General features: G+C 43.0%; 1 protein-coding gene across 1 annotated transcript in view; it reads right to left on the bottom strand.

Annotated features, from left to right (window-relative positions):
- Positions 1-951: 951 nt before the first annotated feature.
- LOC108801048 (NXPE family member 1-like) overlaps positions 952-22,142 on the bottom strand; it is a 28,491-nt gene continuing 7,300 nt past the window's right edge. Inside the window, exons 2-5 of the mRNA XM_018573012.1 lie at positions 13,448-14,160; positions 12,689-12,738; positions 4,329-4,547; positions 952-1,517 (exon numbers count right to left, since the gene is read on the bottom strand). Coding sequence (XP_018428514.1) covers positions 952-1,517; positions 4,329-4,547; positions 12,689-12,738; positions 13,448-14,160 — 1,548 coding nt within the window. The remainder of the gene's footprint in view (positions 1,518-4,328; positions 4,548-12,688; positions 12,739-13,447; positions 14,161-22,142) is intronic.

Genomic DNA, 22,142 nt, shown 5'->3' with positions numbered 1-22,142 from the left:
TCAATATGGCCGCCGCTTGAGCGGGGCAACTCAGAATAATAATGTGCTAGATTAGTGTGATCCTAGTTCATTTTATTACTTCATTGCTGTGCTGTATGAGTATAGGCCAATGTCTTGGCTGGCGATCGTGTAGAAAGTTTCTTGGGCAAACTCACCGGCCCAAGTGGCTCCGTCGGCTAACGAAGGGGGGAGGAGTCCGGTGACGTCACGGACATCGACGTGACCGGACTCCTCCCCCTTCCCTTCGTTAGCCGACGGAGCCACTTGGGGAAGGGGGGAGGAGTCCGGTGACGTCACGGACATCGCCGACGGGACTCCCGGAAGCCGGCGGAGAGGTGAGTGTTTTCATTAGCTATCAAAATAATTTTAATCGATCAAAAAGTTTAACGATTAATCGAGAAATTAATCTTTAATTTCCACAGCCCTAATACATAGATTTTGAGATTTGTGATGTGGAAGCTCCAATTCCGAGATGATTTGAGGGTCTACAGCTGAGTGATACACAAATAAAATTAAATACGTTTTACAATTTAACTCCTGAGTATATTGTCACAATAAAGTATATATTTTCTTTTTAAAGGCAGGAAAATAGAAATGTCACCTATAAATGTATTTTTTTTTCCAGCCACTAGGAGGTGCTCTAGGTGCATTTTCACATGTTTTTCTCTGTCACATTGCCACATATTACATATTTACATGCCTGGGAGCCACGGGTGCCTGGGATCAGTCGGCTATAAATCCTCAAATCATCTCTGAATTGGTGCTGACACTGTCCTTCCTTCTGGAGGGTGGCTACTTTAGTTTCCCATGGTCCCTGTGTGTGTTGTAAAGTAGCCACCGCACCAAGCTCACTCCCATGATGGACTACAATCTCATGTTTGGTTTACTAATTTGTATTGAAGTTATAGTCCATCGCAGGAGTGAGCTTGGAGTGGTGAGTTCGGTGTCACTTTAACAAAGATAAGACAAAAACATGTTGATCTGATTCTTAAGAACGATCTCTGGTGGATGACCATTGAAAGATCCATACGCTACAGTCATGTCCCAAGCATCAATCATTCCAACGTTAAGGCCACTGAAGATATCCTTTACTAAGAGATACTGAATATACCCGTGAAAGTCACTAAAACGTTCCACATCCAAATTAATCTCTCTGGTGTTTTCAGATTTGATGATGATCTTTGTATTTGGGCTTCGTAAAAACATGTTCTCTATGGCCTTGCGAACATTGAGGAGCCTTCTGATGAAAAGAGAAATAGGAAAAGCTCGGAAATGTAGTCCCAGTGTGATGACAATAACCGTGTCCGAGTTTCCACCAATTTGGTTAATTTGGTGAGTGACATCGGCGTAGTCCTTGGAGTTAAAGAAGCTCAGAGTTACAAAAGGGTGCCCATGTTTCTTCCACTGTATGTAGATGTTGTTGGTTTGATCTATGGCTAAGTAGGTCTTGTGCCAGCCATTTCCATGGAGGTCAAAGAACTTTAGATCTTTAAAAACAAAATTGTAATAATTAAAATCTTTAAAAAAAAATAAAAAAATTTAAATTACAAAGTGTGATATAAATTAAATACACATCATACCAGTAAGTTACAATCTTAAGCAAGTAAATAAAACATCCTTTAGTTTACTTTACTGACTTTCTTTTAAAATCATAAAATATGTTTTGGATTTTTCTAATAACCTAATTGTTTGAAACCTGACCTTACAAGTGTGACCTTCTCCAGTGCTGTTGGATCGATCTTTAGTCCTGAGCTCTGTCCCCCACCACCGCTATCTTCACTGCCGCCACTTTTGGGTTCCCAAGCATCCTCCTTTCCCATTGGGTGGCCACTGATGATGTAACTCCTTCGCATTTGCACAGGAGTTGCATCCTTCCAGACGCCCGCCCCTTCATTCATTGTATTTATAAAATAAAAATTTGCTAGGAGACAGTAGAAGAATTTTGCAGAAGAGACTTTGCATGTCCCTTCTACCAAAACATCCCTACCACCCAGCAATGTATTATTTTATTAACATTACTTCCGCTTTAAGGATGACCTATTTGAAAACATGTGAACTCCTCCTAATATATCTAAGGATATTATGTATAGCCATTTGAAAAATACTATGGATGCACCGATACTGGTATTTTGGTATGGAGTACCAATATTTTTTTTCAGTACTCGCCGATACCGAATACCAAGTACCGGAAGTCCCATTCAGGAAGCTAGGCGGCGTGTAATGACTCGCCACCTGGCTTCCTGATTAGCCGGGAAGTCGGGCGGCGTGTAAAGACTCGCCACCCGGCTTCGACAATTAGCAGGGAAGCCGTCTCCATGCTTCTTGTCACAAGGTGCCGAGAAAGCATGGAGCTGGCTTTCTGGCCAATCAGGAAGCCGGGCGCCATTGGCTGGGAAGCCGGCTCCATGCTCCCTCGTCACTTAGCAGGGAAGCCATCACTAGGTGACGAGAAAGCATGGAGTCGGCTTCCCGGCCAATCAGAAAGCCAGTGTAATGATGCGCTGCCCGGCTTCCTGATGCCGGAAGTCCAAGCCACAAGTGACGAGGGAGTATGGAGCCGGCTTACGGGCCAAACAGGAAGCCGGGCAGTGAGTAATGACACGCTGCCCAGCTTCCTGATACCGGATGTCCAAGCCACAAGTGATGAGGGAATATGGAGCCGGCTTCCCGGCCAATCAGGAAGCTGGGCAGTGAGTAATGAAACTGTTGAAAAAAGGCAATCCCTGTGTTTGACTAGCTAAATCCTCTAAAGCACTCTCCTGATTTCATCCATGTAACTGTGGAAAGCAGGTTTCACGTCTAGAGGCTTTCCTGATGACTGAGGCCTTCCTTGTTCTCAGTCCAAGTTTATAGTCATATGCTCTCTATGCTGTAGCTAAATTTATGAAGGGACTGCCTGCCTCTAGCAATTATAAGAGAGCAGTAGAATATACTGGAACATAGAACATGAATTAAACAGGTATGTGGAACAGATTGATTTTTTGTTCATAATTCCATAAGTCCATAATTGCAGTTACAGTGCAATATTTTCATGTTGCTACCAGTGTGGAAAAGTAGCTTCCTCAGCACAAATAACTCAGCATTTATAGCCATATGGGTAGCTCAGTCATTTTATTTTAATCACTATGGAATATGTTGTGGAAGATGTTAATCGTCCAAGAACATGGTGGTGTGTCTGAAAGTTTGTGGAACCACCCTGTTCTAATTACATATTTCAAACAACACAGAGCCATGAAATCTGGGGCAGGTGTTAATGGTAAACAGTCATGTTCACCTTTTTAGGAGTCGCCCAGTGATGTTCACCTTTTAAGGAGCCGCCCTTAAAAGGATCAGTCAACCTAAAAACAACATTTTAGTTTTGGATTTTCCACAGCATTCATTTTCTACTGTTTCCCTTGACTCTGTTCTACCTCCATTGAGTCATACCCTTCCTGCAGATTTCTCCGAACTACATAGATATAATTACATAGTTACATAGTATTTGAGGTTGAAAAAAGACACAGGTCCATCAAGTTCAACGTTTGTGTGTCTGTGTGTGGGTTGTGTGTGCATGTGTGTATATGAGTCCTTGTGTGGTCTTAGTTTATAAGAGTACCTGTACGCCTGTATGTTATGATCTCCGAGGAAGGAATCTAATTGATTTTTGAACGATTCCATACTCTCAGCTGATACCACTACTTGTGGCAGAGAGTTCCAAAATGTAACCACTCTAACTGAAAAGAAGCCCCTACGCCCTTTGTGGTTAAATCTTTTCTCCACCAATTTTAGGTGGTGGCCTCTAGTCTTTGTTGGGGAGTTACAGTGAAAAGTAGGGATGCACCGATACTAGAATCGGTGCCGATACCGAGTATTTGGGTGAGTACGAGTACAAATGCTCCGATACCTTCCCCAATACCGCAACTTCCGGTCAAAGGAAGATTTCCACTGATCGGCAGTGCCATAGGGGAACATGGAGCCAGCTTCAGTATTCTGGATTACTCACTGCATGAAATTCCTTCTGGTATCCTTGGCTTTGTTCTACCTTCATTTAATTCACGCTCTGTTTGTAAAGGGGGCAGCAGGCCCCATGTTACCTAATGAGATGCCTCCTATGGCAATTGCCTCATTATGGGGACGGACCTAGATGTCATAATAATTCAGAAAAGGAAGGTGGAGAAGATGGTAGGATAGAATTTACTCTTGCTGACATTCCAAGGCACGCTTCACTAATTGGTGGCAGTGGAAGATACTTCAAGCAGTTTTTCAAGGACTTCCTCTTTTCACAACACCTACAGTTCACCCCCTTCACTGAAACCAAGTTTACTCATCTTATCTATTTCAGTACTCACATTTCAGGTGTGCGGGGAAGTATTCTATCCACTGACGAAGTGTTGAATCTCCCATCAGATATATGATTTTACCAGTTAGGCAAGTGGTGATATTGGCCAAGGGTTCATATGAAGACACGTTACAGTGCAGAGGATACCACAAATCATTCAAAAAATACCCACTGGGGAAAGGGAGTGACATACCAGTTTGGCATTTTGGTTTAACTTCTACTGACATATCTGGAAAAGGAATGTAAAATACAAATAAAAAACACACTATGTTTACAGTTTAGCAATTAATAGATATAAAAAAATAGCCTATTTTAGTGTAAAGTGTGGTGAAGCAGTAAAGGCAGCTGAAGCTAGTTATATTTTGGATGGAACAGTGAATGGATATAACCACTCTCAGGTTTTTACTGTTGAGTATACCTAGAATTGAAGAGCTACACCTTGATATTATAGGTACAAGTTTATTCTAAAGACAAACTATATACAACAATCTGTGTTTGGAATAAACTTGTATTAAGGTGTATCGGTTCAATTCTAGATTCACTCATGCCTATCACAACCCAAGGTGATCATGGTAACCCTTTGGTTTTCAGAAGCTGCCAAACCAATATTCAGCTTCTTTATAGCTACACTACTGCCATACTTCTGGATGTATAATATAAAATGAAAACAAAAAGCCTCAGGGTACCATATTACTATTCCACTTTCTTAAAGCCCATTTCAACTTTTGCTGAGATATTTGTTTTTTAAAAAGAAGAAAAACATATGCCAGCAATGTACGCCTGTGAGGGTTCCACTCTGACTTTACTGGTTTGAAACATTCTGGCTTGGCTGCCATTTTACCCACCTGTGTTTCCTTCCTTGCCTGAGCAGACTCTGGAACAATGCTCACTACTCCCGGGCTCCCTCTTGTGGCCAGACAGGAGAGCATCATCTGAGAGAGTCAGATGGGAGTTTCCTGTCTCTGAGTGATGATGTCACCCCACTCACTATATATAAACCACTCCATCCAGTCTGACTTTGCCCTTTTGTGGTCTTCCTGCTAGTGCATTCCTGCTGCTCTGAGTATCCTGATTCTGTGTATGACCCCCACCCTGGCTGACGTTCTCCTCTGGCTCCTGCTCCTGGCTTGTTGCTGACAATGCTGATTTCTTGGCTTCTTCCTGACGACGCTAATCTCTGCGTTCCTGACCTGGCTTGAATGACTACCCACTCCGTCTCCTGACTATGGCTTGTTCCGGTTTATGATTCTACTTGCTCCTGTAGACACTGTTCTTAATAAATGTTTTAACTAGCACCTTTTGCTTGTCTGGTTTTCATTGTGCTCTGACAACACCAAGTGTACATGAAGCAGGAATATGCAGTCGCTGTATACAAACACAAAAAACATACTTTTTTTTGTTAGCTTTCCCCTTTATCTACTCATTAAAATGGCTGCAATTGTGCTTTGCGAGTAATGTGTGTATAATACAAGTGACCTCTCCACCCCCACCCCCTATGCATTAGTATTCATAGTGGCAACCCCCCTCCCCGTGCAATGTATTGTGTGCAAAGGCATAGCTGCTGTTTCATGTTACAATGAATAACTGGGAGGGGGAGAGCTGTTTAGAGTCTACTTTTCACCCAACCCCGGTGTCAGACTGAGTTTCAGCAGCACAGGTACACAGGGAGTAAGCCAGGAGCAAAGTTGTGAAACAAGCCAAGGTCAAACACAGCCAGGCAGTGGAGGTACAAAAACAGCAACCAGAAAGCACAGTCTGGGTGCAAAGCTAGAGTCAGGAACCAGGGGATTGAGATATCGCAGAGTCGAACAAACCAGGTCAGATCTCAGGAGAAACACACAGGTCAGGTCACAGGAAGCAGAAGCTGACAACCACTCAGCAACTTCCCTTTGCTGAGGCTCAGGTTTAAATCGGCAGTAGTTGTTTTCTACATTTGTATGCAGCCTGGAGGTCCGTCCTCCCCCCACACCATGTAACTCTCTCCTCCATGGTCGCCTCTGTCCGAAGAGTTTCAAGATGGAGAGCAGTGAGCAGAGCGGAAAACGTCCGTTCTCCGCTCTGCTCTATGTAAACAGTGAGAGGGGAGAGCTGCACTTGCATCCTTCCCATCTCAGCTGTCACAGGAGTTCCAGCACAGTGCTGTGCTAGAACTCCTGCATTGGAGGTGACAGGTTCAATAAAGAGAACCTGTCACCTCCAAATGCTATCACACAGGGGCTTGTTATCTCCTGTGTGATAGCAATAAAGTTAAGAGGGGAACAAAATTATGAAATAAATAAAAAGTTTAAAAAATAATAAGAAATAATAAATACAATTAAGAAATGTGATTAAAAAGTAAAAAATTATAAGAAAAAAATGTATTAAAAAAAAGTAAGATAAGTAAAAAATATATAAAAACAATTCCGACTAGGTAGCCTTCTATATGGATTGCTATGGGTTATTGCACTGTGGAAGCAGCAGTCAATATGGTGTCCTGTGGTTCAAGGCAAAGGACTCTTGATAGTAGAGTTTAATCAGAAGGGAAGAGCCTTTAGGAGGCCAAGTGGGACCCTGGTCTAGGTCTGATGGCAGCAATGTAACACAATGATTGACCATTAATCCACTAATTATATGGCAAGCATTGGTATCACAGCTCTGGTTTTAACCCCCCAGCCCTGTATCTGAGGTGGTGGTGTTGTGTATGTGCTGCTAACCTCAATGATAACATGACTGTGAGTTCAAATCCCCATACAACCATTGTTTCAGATATATTTATTAAAGTTGTATAAACTGCGGAAACCAATGGAACCCCATTGGCTTTAGACTAGGTAGCGTTTCATATTGATTGCTTTGGGTTATTGCACTGTGCAGGTAGAGGGCATCTTTTATTTCAAGGCAATGGACTCTTGAAAGTAGAGTTTAACCAGAAGGAATAGCTTTTTGGAGGCTGTTTAACCATTAATCCACAATTCGTATGGTGTATAATGATATCACAGCTCTGGTTTGGGCCCCCCCCCCCCATCTGAGGTAGTGGCGTTGTGTGTATGCTGCTGACCACAAAAATAAAATGGTTGTGAGTTCGAATCCCCCGGGGACCACATTTTCAGATTTATTTATTAACCAATTGGCTTTCAGACTAGGTAGCCTATCATATTGGTGGCTCTGGGTTATTGAACCTTGCAGGCAGTTGTGATGGTGTCCTTTGGTTCAAGGCAATTGGCGCTTGAAAGTAACTGAGTGAAGTGGGAGGCTATCCTAGGTCTAACGGCAGCGATTAAATACAATGGGTGACCATTAAACCACTAATTTTCTGGTAGGCAATGATATCAAAGCTCTGGTTTTGGCCCCGCCCACCAACTGAGCCAGTGGCGTTGGGTGTATGCTACTGACCATAAACATAAAATGGTTGAGAGTTTAAATCCCCAGGTGACCACCCTTTCAGATTTATTTATTAAAGTTGTATAAATTGCAGAAACCAGTAGCAACCAATGGGTTTTCAGACTACGTAGCCTTTCATATTGGTGCCTCTGGGTTATTGAACTTTGCAGGCGATTGAGATGGCGTCCTTTGGTCCATGGCAATGGACTCTTGAAAGTAACTGTTTGTTTTTTACCAGCTGGAGATAGTCATTGAGGCCAAGATTAATTTAACCATTAATCCGCCAATCATATGGTATGTCATGATATCACAGCTTTAGTTTTGACCCTGCCCACCATCTGAGGCAGTGGTCTTGTGTGTAGGATGGCGATCTCACTAATAGAATGGTTGTGAGTTCGAATCCTCAGATGGCCACCTATTCAGATTTATTTATGAAAGTTACATAAAGTGCAGAAACCGATAGCTGTATAGACAGCTTTCCTACCGGGTATGGTTCATATTGGTTGCTACCGGATACTGCACTTTACAATTTATATTACCTTACTTGATCACCTCAGTTGAATTTGAGTTGTATTACCACTGCTCACAGGCTCAATCATCCAGAGCTGTAGCTCAGCATGAAGGGTGACGATTGTGGAATCTGAAGGCCGAGTGTTCGATTCCCAAGGTAGCGCAAACTACCTAATGGCTGTTTGGGGTGAAACAGCAACAATGTGCTTGGTGGAATGTAAAGGGGCATCCCTGGTCACAAAAACCTGGTGAGAGGTTAAGGTGTGGACCTTCTCCCCCAGGGTCCCACTTGGCGTCCCTGGTCACAAAAACCCGGTGAGAGGTTAAGGTGTGGACCTTCTCCCCCTAGAACTATGAGGTGGTTGGCACCATGTGAATGAAGAGGTATCCAACCAGGTGAGAGGTTAAGGAGCTGACCGTCTCACCAAATAACTATGAGGTTTGCACCGTGTGAATGAAACCTCAGTGACATACACTCAAGCCATGAATGGGCATCTCTCATCACAAAAACCTGGTGAGGGGTTAAAGAAGGAGTGGACCTGCTCCTCAAAGAACTGTGAGGTTGGCACCATGTGAATGAAACATCAGTGAAGTAAACTCCAGCCATATGACCTCGGTGTCCAGGGAGACATGTGAATGAAATGCCAAAGATAGGTGCACCTTACCATGCAAGGGGGATATGGTGACCTGGCAAGTTGGAAGAGGCTAATGCTTCACAGAAAAACAAGCAACAGTATTGTTTTTGCATAAATTAAGGAAATGTTCAAGAAACGTTGCCCTGTTCTCTCTGTCCACTCCACCATCCTCAGGGCAAAGCTTTCCTTGGACAGGATCATTCGGCTACTTCACCAAGGATGGTGATCCACACCATCACTTCAAGTTTCCCAAGGAAGGTGGTCCTCACCACCACATGTTCAAGCTCTGAGCACTTCCACTGGGTCTTCACACAATTTTGCACCCATCACACAACCAGTGGTCTTGGTCCTGCTTCAAGTGACCAACTTTGCACTCACTGGTGGGAATCGAACCCATAACCCCCTGATTTAGGTTCCAGGAGCCTTACACGCTGCACCACAGAACCAGAAGACAACAGAATGAGTTGCTCATGTTCCTATATCATGGAGATTGGCTCTCTGAGCCCATTGAACACTAAAACAAACATGTTACCACAGAAGAGATTCAAACCAGGAAAGCCAAGGCCTGCAGCTTTCTAAAGCAGCAATCAAACCACATGCACCACAAGGGCTGGACATGTGCAAACCTTCTCAGTAAAAGTATATACTAAAGACAACTTTGGAGGTGGGACTATAAAAAGTGTACAGGGGCTCATAAATCACAGAATTTACCTCTCTACATGCAGATTTGAACACACTACCTAGTGCGTACAAGATGAGCACTCTACCCACTGAGCTACTTCAACTGCACGCAGAATGCAAATCACTGTGCACACTTCACTATTCTTCAGAAGTTCATCAATGGCCAGGTAGAAAGTATTTACATGGGTGCTGAAAGCAAAGAAAACCTACCTTGATTTGGCCAACCAATATGCTGAGTTGCCATCACTTCCCTGGCAGAAAGCCATTGACACAAGTGCCTAGCACAGGCCACATAGCACAGAGCCATGGTGCAGCGGGAAGGATTCCAACAAAATTGTCAGGATCCACCCCAGCTCCCTAAGTGACAGCTGGCTCCGCCTCTAGAAGTCAGCTGTGCCCTTCTTTTCCCCATTCTGTCCTTCCAATGAGCACTTTAAGTAGGGTCGCCACCTTTTCTTCAATCAAAACTCGAACACACTCGAGTGACGCACGGACATTTTTTGGGGAGAACGAGTCCTTGCTTATGTAAATAGTGCCCCCCATTCATATGTAAATATCACAGTTGAGACTATTTTCGGTGGGGGGGCCAGTAGTCCCTATCTTAATTTTGGTTGCCCCGTCTAGCTGACATCTTGTGTCCAGGTTTCTGCTGCCATGAAACCCGGACACAGCATTCAAAACCCAAACTGTCCAGGTGAATCCTGGACAGGTGGCAACCCTAAGTCTATGCCTAATTAATTAACCACATAATCCCAGGCACTATTGTATTAGCCAATGTAAACCTTCAACGTGGACAACGTCTACATGCATTTATGCGGACATAGGTGTGTGCATGGCGATGCGCACATGCAGATCTTTGCTCATTACTACGCACACAATTTTCCTAACAGCAGGTCATCTAGGTTGCCACCACCAAAGCTCTGCCATTGACTGGCATACTTTTCTGTAGCTGAAAGCGCCCTGAGAAAGAGGTGCAGAACCTTAAAATGCGTTGACTTCTTCATTTGAATAAAACCTTTTTGATGACCCTTTCCATTACTTTTTGGATCCATTTGTGCCTAAACCCGTGTGTATCATCTCCAGTAAAGGTCTGTGCTACTTCTTCTTATGTTCTCTGATAATTAAACACTGACAGAGGCTTCTCATGTCATCTAACTCCCTGTTTCACCTAAATTATAAATAGTTACCATTACAAGCATGGGAACTAGATACACATTAGAAAGTTTATTAGTGGAAGATAACCAAGATTGTCGCTGGGGGAAGCCGGGGTTTCAGGTGGGCTGTAGGTGGGCCCTGGGGCCGGGCCGCATCTTACGTGACCCCGGCCCAGCACCGCCTCCGGTCCTGCCTCCTCCACCCAGCAGCTCTCTCAGGTAAATTAGGCAGCCACGAGACCGAACAAGCGGCCGCCTAATTTGCCTGATTAGGCAATGTGCCGTCCCCCTGCAAAGTGCCGCCCAAGGCAAACGCCTTGTTTGCCTTGCAGCGGATACGCCACTGAATGGCACCTGGGACACATGCCCCCCCTGGCTTTGGCCCTGCATGTGTAAATTTCAGCCCTCTGAAATGAGCTCTACTTGGGAGAAATTTTCAGTCACTTGAAAGATAATTCCACTTTTACCCACCAAAACGCACAGAACAATGTTTTATTTCCTGTTGTTTTAACACATCGTATTCACACCATGTAAGTAGAGCATTTTATTTGCATGACATTATGTTAAAAATTATAATTATAACTATTAAATGAAATTTAAAAAGGCACCTTCATAACAACCCACTAGCTCCTTAAATGTTTTAGGACTCCATCGGTCAGACTTTTCCACCAGAGTATACTCACTGCCACCATTACACTACAATTGCACAGGCATTTAACGTGGACCAATGCCTTCTGCGGCTTTTATTACATTTGTACTTGTTTAAAATGAGATAAGCAAAATAAATATCACCAGATGTAAGGCTGGGTTCACACCTAGGCGTATTGAATATGCGCGTTTGTCGCGCGTTTCGCGGTAAAAAAAACGCGCAACAAACGCACGTTTCCGAGGGCTACTTGGCTGTATCCCAATGGAAACGTGAGACCAAAATGCCCCAAAGAAGTACATGTACTTCTTTGGGCGTAGGCCGTTTTGTAGCGAGTTCAGACGGGCTGAAATACGGAAAGGTGTGAACCATACCCATAGAAAACAATGGGATTTTCAAGTTTGTACGTTTTGTAGAGCGTTCATAGAGCGTTGAACGCGCGACAAAACGTAAAGGTGTGAACAGGGCCTAAAGCAGAAAGCAAACATGAAAAATAGCCCCAAAAACTCAACTCGTTGTACTGTTAATAGCCCATTAGAGATACAATAACATACTTTATAATTATTGCTTACAAGACACAGCCAAACTCAGTTTAGCATCAACCCACTCCAAGGCATCAAAGTCAAAAGGTTTTTGAGTTATTTGAAATGGTGATTTTGTTTCCTGCAGAATCAGCTTGTCCTCTGAGTACTGGCTCTGATATCATGTTTTAGGTGGCTCCTTTCCCTTGCAGGGCCATATGGAGTCACCCTTGTGTGTGCTAGTAAGCTGTGTGTGTCTGCACAAACACACAGGCAAAGCAAGGCAAGCCACTCCTCTTCTCCCCCCTTCTTCCTCCCTTCTCTCGTCTCCCTTCTCCAAGCTAATACATGAAAAGCTGCTGGAGTCTGCAGATATATATAGATATATTATAGATACTATGTCAACATAACAATAGTAACACCATTGTGGCTGTACAGGTGTGTGAAAGTTTTGCTCTCAGCCTCACCCTGCGCAGGGACTTTCCATCTCGTGGGACAAAATTCTAAGCACCAGTAGACCGAGAGTGACCATCACTAGGGCAAGCAATTTACCCTTACACACACACTCAGTATCCACCACTATGTGTTTTAACAGAAACATGCACCATTAACAGCATCTGCTGTTGCAATTCTGTCCTTAAAAAAAAATCTGTATCACACACTTCCACATGCAGACAGGAATGTAACAGAGTTACACTAATGTAGACCTTAACAGGAGGCAAAGTTGTTTTAACTTCTTATTAAAGCATTCATAGATTCAGCTTAAAGAAGAATTAAAGTTTTTTTGTGGGCATATATCTACTCTAGTAAGCAGTAGATATATACCCCAACATTAAAAAAAAGTTGGCAAATACTAAGAAACTTACCTGCGTCAGCGCCGCTCACTCCTGGCTGCAGAAGTCCCGGCTCCCGAACGCTGTGAAGGAGGAAGTGTGGGCGGGCGCATGCGCAGTCCAGAGCATCGGGGGGGAGGGGAGGAGAGCGGCACAGAAGCAGAATGGAGGCAGCCGGGAGCAAGTCGGACAGACATTGTATAATTTATATGCAGCTCCTGCCCCTTCTATCCAATTGGATAATCTGAGTGGACGGTAACCTACTGTAACCATGGTAACCACCAATAAGTGTAAAAATAGAAATCTGCAAATTAATCTGGGTCCTTTCTAAAGGGTCCCACCTATGTTGGGAGTATTGTCCACATTTTCTATCCAACCCCAGTAGGAGAAGTAATTTTTCTGTAAGTTGTATTACATTTATTTTAATAGTTTGCATATTTATGTCTAACTTTGTAACTTTTTGTAACCCTTTGGACTACCCACCTAGGGCCTCACAACAACTCGCCAGTGTGCTGGTATATCTCCAAGGACATGCAATGGATGGTAATACCTGGTGCGTTGTCTGGCCTTCCTTGTCCCTATACACCTTGGTACCCCCTAATCCATGAGACAGATATAAAACAACAGTTAACATCTTCTAACCTTTAAACAATACGAATTAAATAAAATCCTTATTATTTGCTTTTAATGGTGGACTGGTTTTCCAAAAGCCACGCTTGAAAGTAGGTGGATCTTTTACAGCTTCCATTTGAGGAATTTATAGTAGATGTTAATGGTAAAAATAATGCTTACCTTGTGAAAAGCATCTTCTCTTCGTCAGTAAGATAAGCATGGGGCGTGTTCTCACTCCTCATTGATATTAAAGCCTCACAAGGAACACCAGGTAACTTCATACAATAGAAGAACTCTCCATATGTATCATCCCCATAATCACATTTTTCTCCTGGCAAGTTCAACTGAAATCCACACTCGGTGTGAAACTCTTGGCTTTTATTGAGAAATTTACCTATATATTTAATGTTTTTGTACCCCTGGTTCCTTGCTCTCCATAAAGAAGAAACTGCTTCACTGGGATGCATTAAGAGTATGGATATTTGCACCCGCCCTTCCCAAAATAATTTAAAATACACATAATATGTTCCGTTGTTGAAGTCCTCCGATCTCCCAGAAGCTGCAGCTCCTAGATTTGGTGTAAAGATTCGGGCTCGTAAGAAGTCTCCTCCATAAGTCTTCTTTTCCCCTAAATAGTTAAACATCTGAACTTTAACAATTAAGGTGTCTCCAAGGCAGTATTTGGGTTTATAATTTAATATTGATGCTGTACTGTTGGCACCACTACTTGTTTCAGTTAGGTCACTGAAGACCACATTTGGAATTGTTCTATTTATAAGGTCTAATTTGCATATCACTTGCTGTTCTAAGTCATTGGGCTTGGCTGTTGTAGACCTTGTAGGTTGAGCAGTTGTAGGAGACCCAAAATGGGTTAACTGAACATTTGGTAGTTGCTAAAAAATATGGAAAAGACACATAAATAATGCAGAAAGTATTAAATCATAACTTATAATATATATATTAAAAAATATAAGCACCAGCACAGTAAATATACACTATATTGCCAAAAGTATTGGGACACCCCTCCAAATCATTGGATTCAGGTGTTCCGTGAAATGTCCCCGCTACTAAATATTCCACGGTCAACTGTTAGTGGTATTATAACAAAGTGGAAGCAACTGGGAACAACAGCAACTCAGCCACCAAGTGGTAAGCCACATAAAATGACAGAGCGGGGTCAGCGCATGCTGAAGCGCATAGTGGGCAGAAGTCTCCAACTGTCTGCAGAGTCAATAGCTACAGACCTCCAAACTTCATGTGGCCTTCAGATTGGCACAACAACAGTGCATAGACGGCTTCATGGAATGGGTTTCCATGGCCGAGCAGCTGCATCCAAGCCTTACATCACCAAGTGCAATGTAAAGCGTCAGATGCAGTGGTGTAAAGCACGCCACCACTGGACTCTAGAGAGGTGGAGACGTGTTCTCTGGAGTGACGAATCACACTTCTCTGTCTGGCAATCCGATGAACGTGTCTGGGTTTGCTGGTTGCCAGAGAACCGTACTTGCCTGACTGAATTGTGCCAAGTGTAAAGTTTGGTGGAGGGGGGATTATGGTGTGGGGTTGGGCTTGGCCCCTTAGTCCCTGTGAAGGGAACTCTTAAGGCATCAGCATTCCAAGACATTTTGGACAATTTCATGCTCCAAACTTTGTGAGAACAATTTGGGGATGGCCCCTTCCTGTTCCAACATGACTGCACACCAGTGCACAAAGCAGGGTCCATAAAGACATGGATGAGCGAGTTTGGGGTGGAGGAACTTGACTGGCCTGCACAGAGTCCTGACCTCAACCCGATAGAACACCTTTGGGGTGAATTAGAGTGTAGACTGTGAGCCCGGCCTTCTCATCTAACATCAGTACCTGACCTCACAAATGCACTACTGGAAGAATGGTCAAACATTCCTATAGACACACTCCTATACCTTGTGGACAGCCCTCCCAGAAAAGTTGAAGCTGTTATAGCGGCAAAGGGTGGGCCAACTCAATATTGAACCCTACGGACTAAGTGGGATACCATTAAAATTCATGTGCGTGTAAAGGCAGGCGTCCCAATACTTTTGGCAATATAATGTATCTAAGGTTTATATTTAATCATTATTCACCAACATAACCAATAGAAATGAGTAAAATTCTGAAAATGTTGATCAGTTGTGGCTCTGCCAAACTTTTCAAAAATTGTCGAACCTCAAAGAATTTCAGATATGGAAGTCCCATCCAAGTCAATGGAAATCTGAACCAGGCTCCAAAAAAAAGGTGTGTATTATAGAGCAGCAAATGATGCAAAATTGGTTTTAAAGACAAAGTGGACAGTGAAGATATGCATAAAGGAAAATTGTATAGCAGATTAAGATATGATGAAAAATATGGATGTATAAAATGTTTATAAAATTATTATGTAAAATAGAGATTGTCATTAAATAAAATAAAAATATATTTTAAAAAAATATGTAAAATTGTGCTGAATGGTTTGGGAAGCTCCTGGCAACCCTGCCTGACGAGGTCACGGGGCTGAAAAGTCTGAGCTACTTCCTTTAAAAAAATTCTGCTAAGGATACAAAAATAGAGGGTGGGTCTAGCACTCATGCTAAGCGTGTTCAGGGAATAGCAAAAATAGATATAAGGCATAAAGAGTGTTTGAAGCAGATGTGGTCTTTTTCTCCCAGAAGCCTTTTGGAAATCTAAACTGTGAAAAATAACAATTAAATTTATATTCAGATTTGGCCATCCAATTCCAGTAAGAATTTAACATAATCTGGGATCAACTCAATCAAGTAAGATGAAGGATTAATGCAGTTATCCTTAGTCGGCCTTCGTCCATTCCCTCAGCTTTTTTAGCAATTGGACAAAGAAAATATCCCTTCCCTATTCATTCCTATGGATGAACTGAACTCCACTGGATGGCTGGGGGTCACCAAGAATAAGACCCTTCTATGAGAATAAATGGGACTGTGGTGCACATGAGCAGAAGGAGGAGAAGCCAGACTGGATGTTTTCCTTGCAAAGGCTGTGCGGTGCCAGGCAGGGCACATAGTAAAAATCCTGAAAGTGGGGAGGAAAGAAAGTATTTTGCCAGGTTGGTAGTTTAGTTAAATGACATCTTAGCACAAGAACAAACATGTAATATATTGCAACTTACCAGTCCTTAGATCTAGAGGCAAAGTACATATTCTGCATGTACGGAAAAATTCCTGTTAATCCTGCCAGAAATCTTTGTAACTTCCTGTACACTGAACTGAAAGATCAAACAATGTTCAGCCTTCCTAGTTATCTTCTGGAGATGAGGAATGTGTGTGTGTGTGTGTGTGTGTGTGTGTGGGGGGAGGGGGGTGTAGTCCTTACATGCTTCCTGTCCTAGAGGGACAGTGTTGCTCCTTCATATATACAGTGCAGTAAGTGAGGACAGGAAGTATGTTACTGTCAGGATTAACAAGTGAAAATAATAAGGGGGAAAAAAAGCTTGAAAAAAAGAAAAGTAATGCAGCCACCGCATCTAAGGAGTGGTAAGGTGCAAATCTTAGTTTTACATATGCTTTAAAGGACAAATGTTCTAAAGGTACAGCAATAAAAAATTAGGTATCTTGCCCTGACACACATGGCTATACTGTGTGTCAGAGCTGTGCAAATTTTAAGACTGGGTGTACAGAAATACAAAGCCTTTGGTAGGTAAACCAGCTCCTCCTTCATCTGTGTATTTAGCCATTTGCCTGAAGTGCAGATTTAAGTTTTAAGGCCATTCCCCTAAAATTAATATTTACTTTTTGAAAGGCTTATATCATGCACTGGACAAAAATTGGGGACCTCAACAGAAAGATCAACCCTTAGGAGTTTCCAGGAGCCAAAACCGAAAATGGGAGTTTTACAGCTTCTTGCGTTCTTCTGAAAAACAACAGAAACTGAAATGTTGGCATAGGGAACACTTCACTTTTCACAAATATAATATATGATCCAATTATTTTCAGATTGTGTTTAAAATGGCTCAAATGATTACCTTCTAAAATGTTCGCTTGTCTTTCACATTCAGAACAAAATAAAAATAAATTACAGCTGGAGATGAGACTTGAAATGTATTGGTGGATTCATTTTTTATACTGAAGCTCTCATGCCTATTAAAAATAAAATACCTGGACTAGTTTGTGGTCAATATTGAAGATCAATCCTGTGATACAAAGAAACAGAATGGCCCATATGATTGTATGTGCTTTACTTGGCATTCCCCTGGCCCTGGAAAATAAATGAATGAATGAGTGTAAATAGGGACAATCATAATGAGAACAAGAATCCTATCCTATATCCCATTTTTTCGTCTGGAGATCTACTTTTCAAATAACGACCTCAATTAGATCCACTAACAAAAAAACACCTGCATTCAGGGGCGGGAGGGAGCGTGGCGGTGCATTGAAGTAAATGGCACTGCAGCCACGCCCTCGCCTGTAACCGGAACGCAGGCACTTTAGTGCCTGCGTTCCGGTCCAGTGCGATCTGCAAAAATGCTGCTGTGATAGCGGCTCCTTCCTCCGCCTGCTGCAGCGCTTCCTTTACTTCTCCTCGGATTCCCGCTGCATACAGATGGGGGAGAGCAACGGGGATCCAGAGGAGAAGCCCCGCGGCGGGAGGACAGGACATCACGATCTACCAGTGTTTGCTACGCGATCGACTGGTAGATCACGATCGACCGAATGGGCACCCCTGCTGTATCCTATTGGACAGGATATAGAATATAGGATAGAATATAGAATACAGAAGAATATTGACTACCAGGGTCCCTAAGAAGGGTAGGATGTAAGTGTACAAATCAGCCTATCAACAAAACCATTACTGAGATCGCAGTTGTGGATAAACTGAGCCTTTAAAGTGACATTAAACCCTCAGATTTTTTAACATAAACCAATACTGTAATGTGTGCCTTACTGTAATCCATGGTTGTTTCCCTTCTCTTTGCGGCTCTTCCTTTTAAATCCTCATGTCTTCTCATGCTCTGCAGAACTTCCCTTTGCAGCTCAGGGCCTCTTCCTGTAGTGCTGGCTCAGGTTACAAACCTATAGAAACGTATACACAGACACCGTATATCCATTCCTGAGACAAGGCAGTCTGCTGCAAAACAGAAGTTCTGAAGAGCATGAGAACAGATACAGATTTAAAAGGAAGAGCAGCAAAGAGAAGGGAAACAACCATGGATTACAGTAAGGCACACATTACAGTATTGTTTTATGTAAAAAAATCTGAGGGTTTAATGTCACTTTATGCTTTAAAATCTTCTATTCACAGACTTTACTGTTCCAATTGTGCTGTTTAATCATCTCAGACACAGTGCATGGCACAAATTATACTTCTGCTCTTTGCATAAATTTATGATCTTAGGTGCCTAAGTTGCAGGTCTGCTGAATTGAGCAAATAACCATAATTCAAGACTAGCCGTTCACAATAAAGAAAATGTTCCACTACATTTCAAGCACTTAACGGACGTATGGACGGAATATATTTACCCAGTTAGAGCAATATGTTTAGCAATATGTTTAGCATGTAAATGTTTGCTTTGCTCTTACCTATGCTTTGGGGCTATTTGTTGGCGTGTATGGAAAAATTTGACCGGTGGAAAATCCTATATTTGCATGAATAATCGACAGTTTAAAGCAGACACATCTACAACAAATACATGCAGGATGGAGTTAGTCAGGGGTCACTTTAGATACAGTTTTCCAAGGGGCCCATTTATAAAGCAGCGGTGCCTAAGCCCCTGCTTTAAAGAAAGAAAAAAACAAAAAAAACACCACCATATACTTACAAAGCACAGCGATCTGCTTTACAAATGTGCATTGTGCTCTGCTTCGGGATGCCGAGCATGCAGATAGCAATTAAATACGTTTTTTTTTTAAAAGGGTGGTCATCTGACTTGGACAGGTCATGTGACCAGGCTCTCCTCCCTTTTAAACTAAAAAAACGTGCACATGCATTTCCTTGGTGCCAGGCGGGCTATGTAAAGATGGCTCCTGCATCTGCACTTTGCATCTGTGTTTCTGTGTAACCTGCATCTGTGTTTCTGCTCCTGATACCTGTTTGACCCAGCTTGATTCTTGACTCTGCCTGCTTGCTGCCTGACTTGTGACCTCGGCTCGTCCCTGACCATTCTCCTGCCTACTGATCTGGTACCATTCTGCTCGCTAGTGTATGACCCGGCCTGTTCCTGACTCTGCTTCTGTCACCTGTTTTTGTACCACGCTGACCGCACGTTACCGATCTGGCTTGTCCCTGACTACGCCTCAGCCTCTCATACAAGTTTCGTCTGATCTGAGATCTTCTACCAGCTGTCACTAGCGTCCTGTTGTCAGCATCAGCACATCTAGTGTGTCCAGCAGTCATACCAGCCCCCCTCTGTCTGTACAACTACTGTTCCATCTCCCGTGGGGCTCAGACGAGAGCAGCAAGGGAAGGCCTTCCTCGTCACTTCTGGCTCATACCAAGGTACGTGACAACAGGGCTCGCGTGGTTTACTACTGCAGCATATAGCAGAAAGCGATATCTGCTCCCTGTTAAAAATGGATCCCTGTGTGCCTCACTTTCCTCTACAAAAAATATTACCTGACTTGGGATTAAAATATCAATTATAAATGTGTTAATGGAGAAAAGTATATTGCCTTATCAGTGAGCACGAGTTTGCATTACAGTGTCTAAAGTTTTTTTTATGTTGTGTGACTTGCTCATCCATATCCTTATTCTTGTGTTAAATGGTAGATCAGCCACTAGAGGGAGCAAAAGCTCAACTTGCAATCATCCCTTCCTTCCTAAAAATTGCTAAAATAAGTAATCAGCCATAAACAGAATCCATTGCTTTCAATGGGCCTAATTTACTAAAGGGAAATGCACAAAAGCAAGGAAAACTCAGCTATAAAGAATATAGACACACTTGGATTGCAGTATCAAGAGTAACCCCTTAACTAATATAGTAAGCTGCATGCTTTTGAAATGCATACATTGCAGGCCCTGTTTGCAGTGAGCATTAAATGCCCAACTCAGCTGATTTTGTGGCTTCTATGCAGATATATCACATTAAGGAATGTGTGTGTAGTAAACCACCTTAAGAGAACTATGGCCGAAACCTTTTTTGGTGTTAGTTCTCTTTTGGGTCACAGGGGGACATTTACTAATGTCCTCCTGTGACCCAAATCTCAGCAATATTGTCGGGATCCACCCTGCTACCTGATTAACAGCTGGCTCCTCCTCTCTAGAGCTAGAGCCAGCTGTGCCCGCCCCCTCCAATAAGTGCTAGAGGAACATAGAGAGGAGGGGAGAATGTGGGTAGTTGTGACTGATAGTGACAGCTCTCTGCCGGGAGCAGATGATGAACTGAGCGATCAGTGGCATGTGAGCGCAGTTTCCAATCTATAGAGCCAACGTGTGGCAGCTTCAGTGTATGGCTGCCCATACACCTTGCGATCATCGGACGACACTTTTCGTCCGATGATCGAACCGTCGTACGATTTTCGTACGGCATTGAACCGTCGTACGATTTTGGTACGACGGCCCCCATCCTGCCTTGATTATCGCAAGGTTGGATCAGCGGTAATTAGAAGAAAGCACCTGGACGAATTTCGGTAATCAACCGCACGTATTTTCGTCAGAGCAGGTGCAATGTAGATCGTGCGCATTTTGACGTACGGAAACGCCACCAACCTTGCGAAAATCGTACGATCGACTGAAGTTTTCTAACCTGCTGCATAGTCAAAAGTCGATCGATTGTACAGTATTTGTGGTTGTACACTGCCCCTTCAACCTTACGAATATCGGACGAAAATGCGATCGTATACGAAAATCGGCCGATATTCGTAAGGTGCATGGGCACCTCTAACTATGGAGATGAGTGCATTTCACGTTCCCCTTCAAATTGCTACTTGGACAGCAAAAGAGCATCATTGGACTGATGAGGTCATCATTCTGCCCTCTCATCCTAAAAACATGTTCTGCGGCATCACATTTTGATGTAGCAGGCATGACTGGCTCTAAGTGTTACTGTGCGCTCTACCAGTCTGAATGGTGCCGTAAAGGTAACCGCAGCAGGCGCAATTAATTCCTTTTACTAAGTACTTGCAAAGCTCGTGGTAAGCTTTTACAATGATAGAGCACCCATGATATTTCTGCTTGACTGCTAAAGTAAACACCATGTAACAGGATCTATGAGCTGCCGTGTCATTCTGTAAACTATCATTGAGAAATGAATTTTAAAATTCTTTCCCCCAGCATTTTATATATATTTGTACATTTGCTTTTCTTTCCATTGTATGATTTACATAAAGAACATGAGATCAGAACAAGACTGAGGGTTTAGTTTAAATAAAAAACAAAAAAAGGGTATTGTTTTAAAATAGGTAGCTCACTAAACTGAATATTTTTTTATAGATATAAGACACATCAACAATGTTTGGCATGAAAGATTGTTGTCGTGAACAGTAACTATCTCAGCGTTTGAAGACTACACATGCCACAGCAGATAACATTAAACTAATGTAATCAACTACAGGAAATGTGCCAATGCATTGTTCACAGTTGTTTGGTTATCTTAAAGCTAGGGATGCACCGATACCATTTTTTCTGTATCGAGTACAGATTTTTTTCCGGTACTCGCCGATACCGAATACCGGAAGTCCCATCAAGGCAGCCAGGCGGCGTGTAAAGACTCGCCACCCGGCTTCCTGATTAGCAGGGAAGCCGTCTCCATGCTTCTTGTCACTAGGTGACGAGTAAGCATGGAGCCGGCTTTCTGGTGAATCAGGAAGCCGGGGGCGCCGTGTAATGATGCAACGACCGGCTTCCTGATTGGCCGGGAAGCCAGCTCCATGCTCCTTCATCATGAGGTGACGAGGGAGCATGAAGCTGGCTTCCC

Source organism: Nanorana parkeri, unplaced genomic scaffold (assembly GCF_000935625.1).
Source record: "Nanorana parkeri isolate BGI_ZX_2015 unplaced genomic scaffold, ASM93562v1 scaffold2205, whole genome shotgun sequence".
Classification (NCBI taxonomy): Eukaryota; Metazoa; Chordata; class Amphibia; order Anura; family Dicroglossidae; genus Nanorana; species Nanorana parkeri.
Note: the sequence above shows the minus strand (reverse complement) of the source record. Positions and strands in the feature narration are given on the sequence as shown.